This window comes from Alligator mississippiensis, chromosome 4, assembly GCF_030867095.1.
Source record: "Alligator mississippiensis isolate rAllMis1 chromosome 4, rAllMis1, whole genome shotgun sequence".
Taxonomy (NCBI): domain Eukaryota; kingdom Metazoa; phylum Chordata; order Crocodylia; family Alligatoridae; genus Alligator; species Alligator mississippiensis.
The window spans coordinates 252,286,987-252,301,649 of record NC_081827.1 but is presented as its reverse complement, the minus strand read 5'-3'; the positions used below and the strand labels follow the sequence as shown (position 1 = coordinate 252,301,649).

Here is a 14,663-nt window from a genome sequence, read left to right as displayed (position 1 = left end):
CTCCTTTCTCCCTACCCAGACATTCAGCTACAAATTCTGCCCGTCCGTTGTCCCTCAACAAATCACTTCCGATCCCTCTTCATGCTGCAGCCCTTGCAATAAAACCCTTACAACAAGCAAGCAAACTGTTGATGTGCAAAATCCTCGTGAGTGCAGATCTCAATGAGTTTTGCTGGCCAAAAAAAAAAATAAATCAGATGCTTGACGCTGAAGCCTTCCAGGTGCCGCTCCTTCAAAACCTTCCCGTACAAAGCACGTGCATTCAAAGGCAACTTAAGTACATTTTGTGTCTGTGACAGCTGCATCCCCTTGAAACGCAGTCCTGAATTATAGACCGCGTCGCCTGCTCTTGCACTCCGGCAAGCAGAGTGAGGCGTCAAGTCAAGTGCATCAATCGTATGCAACCGCCACGTCACTTAAAATATCGTCCTCCCTAAAATCCCTTGCCTCCTTTCTTCCTTCCCCTCTGGAACTAGAAGGCTTATCTGCAGGCTGTTGTTAGCCTTGATAAATCCCCTATACAGCCTTCATCGCCGCGTCTAAATGGCTGCTCATCCGTGCATGAAGGGATGTGAAGTGAATGAGCAAGCTTAGCTTTTAGAGCATGATTGGAAAATTCACCCTATATGTTAGGTTTTAAGATTACACACACACACACAAGCACCACATCCTAATTTAGTTAAAATTAAACCAAACTTAGTCATGCTATGCGGGCAACTCCAGTTGCCTGTTGTGAAAAAGCAGCCACTGGATGGAGAAGCAGCAAATATTGTGTCTGTATTTAAAACAGGGATGTTGGAAAGGTCTGAGAAACGAGAGACCGGGATGCTATAATTGGCAGGCAAATTGGCTGGATGATACCTAGACTCTGAATAACAAAACCCGTAGGAAGTCGTAGCCTGATTGGGTGGCTGCAGTTTTTGCAGAGAAAAACCGCGCGTCTCTAGTCTCCTAGAGGTCTTGGAGCAAGTCCATCACGCGGCGGGCGAAGGAGACCCGAGGCAGGGGCTACGCGTATCCCCAAGGGCTCCTCCCAGGCTTCATGCCCAGGGCCAGCACCACTGCTGCAGGTCCAGGGAAAGCGAGGACTGTCTGTGGTAGGCCAGGCCCAAACTTCTGATAGCCCATGGGCCATATGGACCAGATCTGCTGGCTGGATGTGGCCCACGGACCGTACATTTGACCCCCTGATTTAGCTCTTTCACAAGGTCTTGTAGAAGAAGCTATTAAAAAGTCTGGCATGGATTTAAAAACCTGGCTAGGAGCCAGGAAGGAGAGATGAGGATGAATTTTATTCTTTTTCCCTGGTAAACGGTTAACAGCTTGTGCTGCCTATTCTGCAGCGTTTCGTAATCAGCTGGAAAGGGGGGTGAAGAGGACAAGATGCAAACGATACTGCTATTCTTCAGATTCATCGGGTCCGGCAAGGATTGCGGGGAACTTCAGACCATGAGCAATGTGATAGCACGAACACCCCACCACCCATGACCCCCAAGCATTATATATACTTCAGATGCAAGTATTAACACTACTCAAATGCCTCCCAGGGCTTCGTCTCCTCTCCACACTATCTTTTTTCTCTTCTTCTCCCTTCCCCTTGGCACCTAATTCCTCAACCCTTTGCATTTCAGTGGCACTGGCAAGCTACTTCCGCCGTCACACAGCCTGGACATGAGTAGGGGAGCGCTGGAAATACATGGGAGTCTCCCCGCTCTTCGTTTTGGTGCTTGGTGCCATAGCCTGGGCACCCGCGAGAGCTGTGAGGAGCTGGAGCATGATCCGTGCAGGTAACATTTGACATGTAAACTGTGACGGCTCTAACACGTCTGCTGAGCACCTGCCAAAATGGATTTACAGAAGCTTGTCCTACACTTGGGACAGAATAATTGCATACACAAATACAAACTAAGGAATAACTGGCTAGACTTCAGTCCTGCAGAGAAAGACCTGGGGTTACAGCGGAGTATCAGCTGAACACGAGCCAACAGTGTGCTCTTCTTATTGCAAAAAAGCCAGCCGAATCCTTCATGGTATGAACAGCAGTGACTTCCAAATTGATTCTTCCGCTCTAGTCAGCATTGGCGAGGCCTCGCCTGGAGTCCTGTGTCCAGTTTTGGCACTTCAACAAAGATGGGGACAGGTCCTAAAGAGTCCAGTGGAGAGCAACTAAAATGGATAGAGGTCTGGGAAACAGGACTTGGGAGGAAAGGCTGAAAGACCTGGGTGATTTAGTCTGGAGAAGAGAAGACTGAGATGAAATTTGATAATGGGCTTCAACTCCCTGAAGAGCACTTATAGAGAAGATGGAGATAGACTATTCTCGGTGGCTATGGAGGATAGGACTAGGAGCAATGGCCTCAAGCTGCAACAGAAGAAATTTAAGTTTAAAGATTAGGAACAACTTTCTGCCTATGCGGGTGGTTAAGCACTGGGATGGGCCGGGGATCTCCATCCCTGGGTATTTTGAAGAGTAGGTTGAACAGACACCTGACTGTGATGGTCTGAGCAGGGATAACCCTGCCTGGAGCAGGGGGCTGGACTCGATGACCTGGTGAGGTCCCTTGCCAGCCCGACGTCCCTATAATTTTCCTACGAACTTGGCCCACTGCAGGTAAATCATCTTGATAATGAAAGAAGGCATCAACGCCAATCTGCCGTCTTTCTCACTGCCAAATTTTAAATCCCAGAAACAGCTGAGAACAAGGTAACGGCAAAAATGCATCGTGTTGCTATTTTCACTCAAACGTGCAGAATGGTCATTTAAAGTTTCCTCAACACTTACGTTTTGGGAAAGTTATCGTCAACTAAAAACAGTCACGTCGTGGGAAATGCAGGGCAACCTTAACTGCAGGCATCATTATCTGCCCTCTGGCACGGAAGAAGCAGATCAGGAGCTTCTCCCTTATAACACAAGAACAGGCTCGTGACAAAATTGGGAAGTGAGGAATTCAAAGTTGGCGAAGGAAACTTTTTTCACCCTTTAGTACTGCACAAGCAACCCAAGGGAACCCAGGAGTGAAGGAATCATACCCCCAACAGCTGACAAGGCGGCTTTGGCGTTATCTTACCTGTGCTATACAGGATTTACCTCCTCTAGTAGTGTAGTCTGGAAGAGCCCGAGGGCTGGAAAATACAAAACTTGTCATTTGTCATCTTGCTTGTTTTATGACTCCTAGGTGACTCCCCAGTGTGCCATCTCATGGCAGTCCACATTGGCCAACGCAAGACCATTGAGTGGTGCTCAACCTTGTTGCACTGCAGGCACCCCTCATTGGACATGAGGTCCCCCCAATATAACTTTTGTGAATTGAGTAGCACCTACTTTCAAAAATCAGTATCGATATTCCTGCTTTTACCTTGCAGAGGACGCAGGCAGTAGGAGTGGGGGATAGGCCAGGCAGGGACAAGCCTGAGCCAGTATGTATCTGCTTATCTCCTCGCATCTCGTGGCACCCTTCACAGGGTCTGGAAGCACCCCCGGGGGCGGTGGCACCCTGGTTGAGAAGTACTGATGTGGAGGATCGCAGATGCCAAGTGTCCGTGGCTTGCTCTGAGACTCGTATAAAGGGCTTATGTGGTGCAAAGTCTCGTGATAACTCCCTGCACCCTGGATATAGTTCACCCTACTGGAAGATGATGCTGATCGCTTGCCTGGGTGTCAGGGTGCTGGAGAAGGCAATCCCGCACACTGCTATAAAAACCAAGCGATTGACTTCTTATAGACATTTTACCGGCAATACTTGGGATCCGCGTGCTCTAGCCGTCTGCAGCACAGTCGGCCTTTTCCAGCATCCGTGTTCCCTTTATTCCTGGTCTTAGACAGCAGACAAAAAATTTTCCCAATGTGAAACATAACTAGAAACATTTTCTGTCTAGTCTCGGGGATGTCTTGAAAGCGGTAACATCCACTCCCTCTCAGAGGAAAGCGAAATGACGGTTATTACCAGCTACCATTCCCATCAAAAGAACAAGTCTGAGGCCCGGGCTGGGGAGCAGGATGAGCAAGAAATATTTTTGGCTCAACATCCTGAAAGCAATTTTAGATGCATTTCTCTTCTTCACCTACTGATTTCACTGCAGTTTTCCAAAACGCACTAGTAAGAAAACACAGAGAGGTGATTGCACCGACGCGAAGTGCGAACTTAACAATTACGGTATGTGTCAAAAATCATAATAATAATGACAACGACTACGGAAAAACAAACTCATACTTTTCTGTGCTGGGAAATACATATTTTGTAAAATTCCCAGGGAAGAAAAAGAAAAAAATTCCCCAGGCCAAAAGGTAAAACTAATTAAAGCTAGTAAACCTTTTGCATTCCAGAGGTCTCTTGTGATCAGAGTTTAATAGAGTTTGGAAATTATCAGCTGAGCCATGGAGGTTCTGCCTTTGTTAGCTGGCGGGCATCCATCCCTGAAAATCAGGTTCAAGGAGGCTTTAAGCAGGCACCCAGAAATGGAAGCACTCCAAACTATTATTATATCATTTAATTTTCATACTTTCATTAATGTAAAGAGTAAGTTGCAGTTGCGCCTTGCAGCTCTCGCTCCCATTTTGCTAAGCACGGTAGAAGCACACAACGGAGTGTCCTGGTTGCCATTCAAGGGTTTTGCCTTGAAAAATTCATCTGAGCCACTCTCATGTAGGTTTTCATTCTTAGATCTCAGATTCCCCTTTGACAGATGGAAAAACGGGGCTATGGAGAGCATGGTGACTTACCCAGCTCCTGGTTCCTAGTCCAATGCCGCTGTAACAAGATCATGCAGTATCCAACAGGGAAGAGCACAAAAGATAGCAGGATGGATCTCTATCTAGGTCTCAAAATATTCAATGCCCAGGGCTCAGACTGGGATGAAATGGCTCGTGTGCATTTCCAAAAATGTAGATAAATACTTCTTAGATCTTGCTCCTGGCTCGCAGCATCCCCCGTGCATTTAAATTGCACCCTCACATTCCCACTATGGAAGCAATTTCTTCAGCTGCCTCTGCTTGATATCGGTTTTTAGGTAAAGATAGAGGCCTAATTTACCCCTTGAGTAACTCCACTGAGCCTCCTTAGAGACGGGGATGAGCTAGGGGCAGGGTAGCAAAGGTGACTGTTTAGGAAAGGCATCCTCCCAGTTGCAAACTATGGTAGAGGTTGTGAAGCGCGGCTATAAGTTGACTGTAGAGCCCAGGGCTCATCCTGCTCTTCCTCACCTCCCTGCTTGTCTGCCTCCTTCTCTGACCGGTCTTTGTCACTTCTCTGGGTAGTAGCTAGCACACGACGTGGCTCTGCACCTGGACTGGGAGCCACCGACGTTATTACAATAATAAAAATAATTGCCTGGTAGCAATTCGCTCACATATGCTTGCATGACAAGGAACGATCTCTCTCAAACTGCCAGCTCTTCAGGCTACCTTTCGTTCCTGCACGTCATCACCATCATAAAAGTGTTGCAGGTCAAACGAGGCACCCAGTGGTAGTGGACAAACGACTTGCTCTCGCAGTGCATGGGGGGCTTGTAATTGGAGCACAGCGCGGAGCCCTACCGGCGATGTGCGAGACGGCGCAGAAATTCAGCTCGCTCTCAGCTGGGTTGGCTCTGCTACGGCTGCCGGAGATAAAAAAGCAGGAACTTCAGCTTACTGTAGTGACTAAAGTGAATGGATAAGACAGCGAATACGTGCCAGGGAGCAGGTCCGCGGGCTGGAGGAGACGACATTTTCAGGCACTTTCGGCACGGAAGTGCACTGTAAGATTTCACACGGTCGTGAAAAAATGTCTAGTCCCTACCAAGCTTCCTATGCTTGTCAGTGCGAACGTCCTTCCAAACCAATTAAAAGAATGGTGGGGGGGAGGAATAATCTATTATTTCCAGCCCATCGGTATTTGCTGCACAGAAAAATACAGGGTCTTCAGGTCACCACGTGCTGGAATTTGTCCTACACCTCTCCCATGTTTAGTTAGTCCAATAAAAGAGCTCTCAAACCTTTGCCTCTTAAACCTTAGGGTCGAAAGGGATCTAAACAGATCATCAGGTCCGGGCAGGAACGGGTGCCGGGATCATATCACCCCAGCCAAATGTGTCCAGCCTCCTCTTGAAGACCCCCAAGGTAGGAGAGAGCACCATGTTGGACCATCAGGGCCGTGACACCGCTCCAAAAAACACCCGACAGAAAAATATAGTCAAACATGCAAACCAGAACGTGCTCAAAAGGCTTCGAAGTAACTTCCCGTGTTTCGGTTGCAAGAGCTCTGCCTCCAGGCTCTACTACGACAGACAGTTTTGCTCGAGACGTCTGCTCTCCCAAAGCCGGAAGACTTAAGTTCATCCACAGAAACCACTGAGACTTCTAAACCACGCACTAACATCCTAGACACAAATCCTACCGCCCTCATGAAAAAGCCAAGCGGTTTTTTCGACAGATGCCAACGTGCGCTGGGTTGCTGTTGCCCTTCTGATGGTAGGCTGTTAAGGATAAGGACTGCCCTTTTCTTAGCAGTATGTTCAATTAATGACAGGGTTATCTAGCTTGGTTTCTTGCGGTTGCAGGCAACTGATGACCCAGGGGGTCCTGTCCAGGCCTGTGTTCCTGTCCCAAATGTTTTGAAGAGTGTTTTGATAGCAGTCGGAGCAGGCTCCCCGGCAAACGGTTGGTTCCACTCTCTCTCCGCACCATCCGCAGCTCAAAGGAGAGAAAATGGAAGCAACTGGTGCCGGACAGGGGGGACAAGGCTGAACTCAACGGGTTCTTTGCCTCAGTGTTCCTAAGTGAGGGGCACGACAAGTCTCTCACTGGGGTTGTGGAGAGGCAGCAGCAAGGCGCCAGACTGCCATGCGTAGACCCTGAGACGGTGCAGAGTCACTTGGAAGAACTGGATGCCTTTAAGTCGGCAGGCCCGGATGGGCTCCATCCGAGGGTGCTGAAGGCACTGGCCGACACCATTGCAGAGCCACTGGCGGGAATATTCGAATGCTCGTGGCGCACGGGCCAAGTCCCGGAGGACTGGAAAAGGGCTAACGTGGTCCGCATTCTCAAAAAGGGGAGGAAGGAGGACCCGGGCAACTATAGGCCAGTCAGTCTCACCTCCATCCTTGGTAAAGTCTTTGAAAAAATTATCAAGGCTCACATTTGCGAGAGCCCGGCAGGACAAATTATGCTGAGGGGAAACCAGCATGGGTTCGTGGCAGGCAGATCGTGCCTGACCAATCTAGTCTCTTTTTATGACCAGGTTACGAAACACCTGGACACAGGAGGAGGGGTGGATGTCGTATGCTTAGACTTCAGGAAGGCCTTCAATACGGTATCCCACCCCATACTGGTGAACAAGTTAAGAGGCTGTGACGTGGATGACTACACAGTCTGGTGGGTGGCGAATTGGCTGGAGGGTCGCACCCAGAGAGTCATGGTGGATGGGTCGGTCTCAACCTGGAAGGGTGTGGGCAGTGGGGTCCCGCAGGGCTCGGGTCTTGGACCGATACTCTTCAATGTCTTCATCAGTGACTTGGACGAGGGAGTGAAGTGTACTCTGTCCAAGTTTGCAGATGACACAAAGCTATGGGGAGAAGTGGACATGCCGGAGGGCAGGGAACAGCTGCAGGCAGACCTGGATAGGTTGGACAAGTGGGCAGAAAACAACAGGATGCAGTTCAACAAGGAGAAATGCAAAGTGCTGCACCTAGGGAGGAAAAATGTCCAGCACACCTACAGCCTAGGGAATGACCTGCTGGGTGGCACGGAGGTGGAAAGGGATCTTGGAGTCCTAGTGGACTCCAAGATGAACATGAGACGGCAGTGTGACGAAGCCATCAGAAAAGCCAATGCCACTTTACCGTGCATCAGCAGATGCATGATGAATAGGTCCAGGGAGGTGATATTTCCCCTCTATCGGGCGCTGGTCAGACCGCAGTTGGAGTATTGCGTGCAATTCTGGGCACCGCACTTCAAGGATGCAGATAACCTGGAGAGGGTCCAGAGAAGGACCACTCGTATGGTCAAGGGCCTACAGACCAAGCCCTATGAGGAGAGACTAGAGAAACTGGACCTCTTCAGCCTCCGCAAGAGAAGGTTGAGAGGCGACCTTTAGCTGCCTATAAGTTCATCACGGGGGCACAGAAGGGAATTGGTGAAGATTTATTCACCAAGGCGCCCCCGGGGGTTACAAGAAACAATGGCCACAAGCTAGCAGAGAGCAGATTTAGACTGGACATTAGGAAGAACTTCTTCACAGTTCGAGTGGCCAAGGTCTGGAACGGGCTCCCAAGGGAGGTGGTGCTCTCCCCTACCCTGGGGGTCTTCAAGAGGAGGTTAGATGAGTATCTAGTTGGGGTCATCTAGACCCAGCACTCTTTCCTGCTTATGCAGGGGGTCGGACTTGATGATCTATTGAGGTCCCTTCCAACCCTAGCATCTATGAATCTATGAATTATTGCAGCTAAAGAAGTGGCTCACAAGCACAACATCAACTAAGGTTAGACCCGCTAGACTAATAAAACGAAGGCCAGCGTTCTTCATGCTTGTGTTGATATCAGCAATCAAGGTAAAAAAGAAACTGCTCTCCTACCACATAGTATTACTATCTGCACTCTGGCCACAGCTAGGAATCCCAGCCAAGGGTTAGGCGCGGTGCAAACAGGCGGGGAACTCTCTGGGGCAAAGGCCATCTTTTTGCTTTGGGTGGTAACATCTGGCAACTGCAATACTGTACTAATGACAGAACAAGGACCAGTTGTAATTGTACAACTGTACTAATCGACAGGAGAAGGAGCAATGGTCTCAAGTTGCAGCAAGGCAAGTTGAGGATAGATATTAGGATAAACTCTCACGAGGAGGGTGGTGAAGCACTGGAGCAGGTTACCCAGAGAGGTGGGGGACTCTCCATCCTTGGAGGTGTTTAAGACCCAGGTAGACCAAGCCTTGTCTGGGATGATGGAGTTGGGGCTGGTCCTGCTTGGAGCAGGGGTTGGACTCAATGTGACCTCCAGAGTCCCTTCAGCCCTCCTTTTCTAGGATTCATCTTTTTATGCCATATTGTCGCCTCCTAAGAGCATGCATGTTCCTACCCCAAAATCACTACACACGCTTTGCAACCAGCATTTCTTCATGACAGACTCCCTATTACTGAGTCAAACTAAGGACCCAGGGTGGTAGCTGAGCTAAAAAAACCCAAACCCTAGCATGGCCAGTAAGATCTGTCAGTGCAGCAGAATACATTACCATGAATCGCCTCCAGGATGACTGCATCGATGTTATGGGAAGTGGGAAGGAGAGCTGGAGCCCTGCTCCCAGAGTCGCGAACGCTGCCAGGTGCAGTACTGCTGGTCCCAAGACATTATGTGGGGGAAGGTTCCTAATTCCCACAACATTGGACTTTGTGTTAACCAAAGCTGTTCATCGCCTCCCAATGCTCTGATGAACAAAGTATTTTTAGCAATAGTCTTCCAAATAGAAAAAAGCTGTAAAATTTGTGGACCAGGAGCAAGGGACTCCAGCATTAAAGACAGAAAAAAACAACAGCAGTGCCTATACTTTTAACATAAGAGGAGCTTTGCAGAGCAGATCTCACTCCAGCAGGACGTCCAGTGGCTCATAACAATATATACGCACACATTCAAGTTACCAAAGCAGTAAAGAAAAAGAAAAGGTACAGGCTATGAAGAGCAGGGGGATGGCTGAGCGCGTGCAGAATATGGGCAGGGACGGTACTTCCAACAAGGACACGTAAGTGGGAGGCTAGCAGCTCGACTCCTTCTCGAAGCTAGTTAATGCAGTGACTTACAGGCTGCAGCATTACGACTAGCGCTGAATTAAGTCACGACTTGACAGCCAAGGGTTTGAGGAGGTCTGGCATCTCTCATGATGGAAAGTTAGACAAAATGAAAGAGCCCCTGGTAATTTAATAAGAATCCTGGTATGTGTTTTTTTTGGCTAAAATTGAGTGTTAAAGCAATTCACTTTTTCACAGGCCCTCTGTAGAAAGGCACATCACATGACCGTGAAAGATGGCTATAATTGCAATGAAGGGAGGGGGGGCTAGATTGGAATGAAAGAGCCTCAGGTTCCTCCTAGTTATCTGCTTTCATTTAATTTAAATATCAGTCATAAATCCTTGCTCACTCTCTTCAGTTCTAGCAATGCATTTCCCAAGACTGACTATAAATGTGCAATGCAAAGAGTACAATGTCCTGTGGGATAATACCGTACTAAATCACAGAGATTCGCTGCTTGACGAATGAGACTCGTGTGTCAGAAATTTGTGGTCAAGCGGTTTAAAACCAGTACTAAATATTCTGAAATTTCAAATCTAATCCCAGCTCAGACAATGGCTTCTCAATCCTAGTGTAATCCTAACTAAGGTCCTGAAGCACGTCTACCAACTGGATATAGCTACATCAGAAGAGGTGGATGAAGACTGATACTTGTACAGCACAGAGAATTCAAATATACCTGGGATTTTCATCGTTAGTGCTACCTTTATTTATCATGAAGAATATGCAAGAGGCCACTTCTCTTAATCACTGTGTAGCTGTACCAACGAGGTAGGAAGCAATCTGTTACGATCCGGGTTTTGCAGATATGCCTTCAAAGAATGTAAAAAGATGTGGGGAAAAAAAAGCCATGAAAGTATTTTATTAACCATTGTTTTAAGAGAAAACTAAAAACCACCGGTTACATAATGATCATGAATGTGGCCAGTTATTTCTTATGTACAATTATGAGAAACCACTTGGACACGATGGCTCGGAAGGGGCGGTCAGTGATTTGTTTGCTGTCAGTCTGCCTGTCGCTGGAAATCTCTTGAACCAGGGGAAAGCACGTGACTCAAGAGCCCTTTTGGTGAGTGAAGAAGGAAGGTAGGAAGGAGAAAGGACACTTTGACTTCCTGACCCAGGAGTCATGCTATATGATGTGCAGACATTTTGTACCAAAATATCACGTAAGTCCAGGATTCAGAGAGAAGTCATTCTGCAGCCTGTCTGTGTGTACATGTTACATATGTCATACCCGTGTATATGTTAACAAGAACAAAATAACACGCGCCTAAGACAGCATCCCGGTAACGGCATCATGACCACATCATCGCAGCATTCAAGTGTCCTGTCCGAGCACGCACAACTAGTTCCTTCATTCTCTTTCGGGCCCTTTGTGTAGTGATTTGCCTTTTTGAAAACCCAAATCATCAGCATTTTAATGGTCGGCTCTGAAGGGCTCCTCTGCACTGCGTTAGCAAGTTAGCTGCAATCTCTAACGCTGAGTCAGTCGGTTTTTTAGCGTGAAGCTAACTAAAGTAACAGCAATCAATTAAAAGTTTGAGAAGAAAGGGAAGGTACGCGACATGGAGCAGGAAGCTTCCAAGTACATTAAGACAAGGCATAAAAATAACTGGAAATGGCCAGAGAGACTCTAGATTAGGTTGAAGGACCCTGTTCATGCTTTGGTTGGGGAAGAGAGTTCATAGGAGACGCACAGGCACATAAGCACTGATTTGCAAGCTGGCTGCGCTCTACTGTTTACTACCGGTCCTGCCGGACATCTGGGGAGAATGCATTACAAATCCTTGGCACAGATATTTTTTAAGGATTCTTTTCAGCTTTTTATGTCCAAAACGCCCATTTATTTTTCCTTTTCTAATTTGATGGAAGCCAGGAAAGTAACTATTTTGTCCTGTTGGACTAGGAAGCCACTGATTTCCTTCCACTCAAGCTTCACCTACAGGATCCTGCAATGTCACTCTGACATCCCTAACATCCTTCTGGCCATTCATCAGTGATATCCGACAACAAGCACCTCCACTAAGACTGAAGAGGGTTTAGTGGAAGTTGACATGACAAAGAAACAGTACAAAACTAGGTACAAAATAGACCAACACACTGAAGGAGGTCGTGGGTGTCAGCTGGTTTCTTTGTTGTTTTTTAAGAGTCTCATGCAGAAATTTCTGCAGATTATTTCAACCTTTGGTTCAGTGTTATAGAGTCAGCTCTGGGATTTACACCAACAGGATACGTCCTTTGAATGCTCTCTCTGAAGAAACCAAGGACTAGAGGGGAATGGACGATCCGCCTTCTTTTTAATACCGATTGTGCGCCACAGAGCCTGGTCTTCCATGGTTCCCACATATCACCAGCCACCTACATCATGTCAAGCTGCAAATGGAAACAATACATTTGGAATAAGAAGCACTGACTCCAAACTATACCTTTCAGGTGCTTGCCAAAAATTGCAAGTAGAAAACAAAGCATGTTCAATCCTATACACTTGGGGTGCCTTCATGGTAAAATATAGAGCACAACCCTTCTGCACGGCTTCCCTAACACATCCTCATTACTAACTGCAATCAGCTAAAAATCACAGTCAGGAATGCAGCGTATAGATGTTTTCTGTACAACCCAAATGAAGGAAGCCTCCCGCCACTGAACTCCTATGGAAATTGGATGCCCTATTGGCTTCAGCCTCAGAGACAGGTTTCATTTGAATGACTCGGCTTGAAAAAGTGAAAAAGAGAGGCTAAAATGTTTATATACAATAAGCCCATGAAATCCTTGAATTTCAGCAAGTTTGTCTCGAGAAGGTTAATTGAAAAGATTAAAACATGGGGGTTTTTTTCTAATGGTTTTTTATTTTTCATCCCACATAAATTGCTGCTGTGCATCTCGGGCTTTGTTAAGTGTTATTACACTAAATTATAACAATCTGCCATCAAACGAGCAGCCTCGTTGGTTCCCTTTTTTTAAGCGCTCTAAAGGAGAGGATTAATCTATGTAAACAGCACAAGTGTAACTACACGACCCGGTGTGTGTCATTATGAAATTACATATCTGCTTACATTTACACTAGGAGCTGCCTCATTTCATGGGCGTGCCTTTGTGTCTTAATTCCTTGGATGCTTTCTAAGACATAAGATCCCGGCAAGCCCTCTCCCCATTTGCTCTGATAAACTTGCATCCTTCACTGAGACAATCCAGCCAATTTAATCACAGAGCCCAATCGCAGCTTCACAATACTTACTAAATCATCGACATCGCCGCCTTCCTCGGCCAAAACGGGAGCTTCCGCTGGTTTTTCTTTAGGGGCCAAGAACTGAAAATAAAAGTCATTTAATTATGAAGACAAAATTCAGCACCCCCGCCATGAAACGGATGGAAAACTATTTTGATGTTCGTAAAAATAAACTGCACACGATCTAAAAATTGCAAAAAATTGCAGGATCTAAATAATTACTATAGCAGTTTCATCCTATGTCCCATCCTGACCATTAACCTATAACACTTTAAAGTCAAATCCCAGAAAATTTCCTCCATAATAAAACTGTTCAAATTAAGCCTCTGACACAGTTTCCCACCAGTTCCTCTTAAAAAACGTTGGTGACTGCAGCACTGATGCCTACACAGTCAGATGATGAGTGGCAAATTAGCTAGATGGTCGCACCCAGAGAGTGGTGGTGGACAGGTCATTTTCGACCTGGAGGGATGTGGGCAGTGGGGTCCCCCAGGGCTCGGTCCTCGGGCCTGTGCTGTTCAACATCTTCATCAGCGATCTGCATGTGGGTGTGCAATGCACACTGTCCAAATTCACTGACAACACCAAGTTGTGGGGCGAGGTGGGCATGCCGGAGGGGAGGGACAGAATCCAGCTAGATCTAGACAGGTTACAGCAGTGGGCGGATGAGAACAGGATGGAGTTCAATGCAGACAAGTGCAAGGTGCTGCATCTGGGGAGAAGGAACCAGCAACACACCTATGAGCTGGGGAACTCCCTTCTTGTCAACACAGCAACAGAAAGGGATCTTGGAGTCGTTGTTGACTCCAGGATGGACATGAGCCGCCAATGTAAGGACATGGTCAGGAAGGCCAACTGCACCTTGTCGTGCATCCACAGATGCATCACAAGCAGGTCCAGGGAGGTGATCCTCCCCCTCTATGCAACACTGGTCAGGCCACAGTTGGAGTACTGCGTCCAGGTCTGGGCGCCGCACGTCAGGAGGGATGAGGACAGCATGGAGAGGGTCCACCCGCATGATCAGGGGACAGCAGGACAGGCCCTATGAGGAGAGGCGACGGGGCCTAAACCTGTTCAGCCTCCATAAGAGAAGGCTGAGGGGGGACCTGGTGACCGTCTATAAATTCACCAGGGGGGACCAGCAGGAATTGGGTGAGGCTCTATTCCTCCGGCACCACCCGGGGTTACTAGGAATAACGGCCACAACCTGTTAGAGAGCAGGTTCAGGCTGGACATCAGGAGACATTACTTTACAGTCAGGGCTGCCAGGGTCTGGAACGGGCTCCCGAGGGAGGTGGTGCTCTCCCCTACCTTGGGGGTCTTCAAGAGGAGGCTGGATAGATATTTGGCTGGGGTGATATGATCCCGGCACCTGTTCCTGCCGGGGGCGGGGGGTCAGACCTGATGATCTGTTTAGGTCCCTTCCCACCCTAAGTACTATGATACTAAGGGGGAATCGGATAATCTTACAACCGATTATGTTTGCAGCCACAAACACATAAAGACAAGTAAAAGTTAATTTTCCCTGTCAATATTTATACATTTGCAATTTGATGGCAATGTTGTTTAGCAAATATGTCAAGACCAAACCCAAATCTCCACTGAAACTGGCCGAGTTTCCCCATTCAGCTCAACTGGTCGAAGACCTCCAGTACAGAAGGTGGTTTGAACGATAGTCTTT

General features: G+C 47.6%; 1 protein-coding gene across 1 annotated transcript in view; it reads right to left on the bottom strand.

The window, feature by feature from the left end:
* Positions 1 to 10,587: 10,587 nt before the first annotated feature.
* The window catches only part of XRCC5 (X-ray repair cross complementing 5), a 71,553-nt gene continuing 67,477 nt past the window's right edge, over positions 10,588 to 14,663 (bottom strand). The window contains exons 20-21 of the mRNA XM_014602456.3: positions 12,992 to 13,063; positions 10,588 to 12,129 (exon numbers count right to left, since the gene is read on the bottom strand). Coding sequence (XP_014457942.1) covers positions 12,115 to 12,129; positions 12,992 to 13,063 — 87 coding nt within the window. The 3' untranslated portion in view covers positions 10,588 to 12,114. The remainder of the gene's footprint in view (positions 12,130 to 12,991; positions 13,064 to 14,663) is intronic.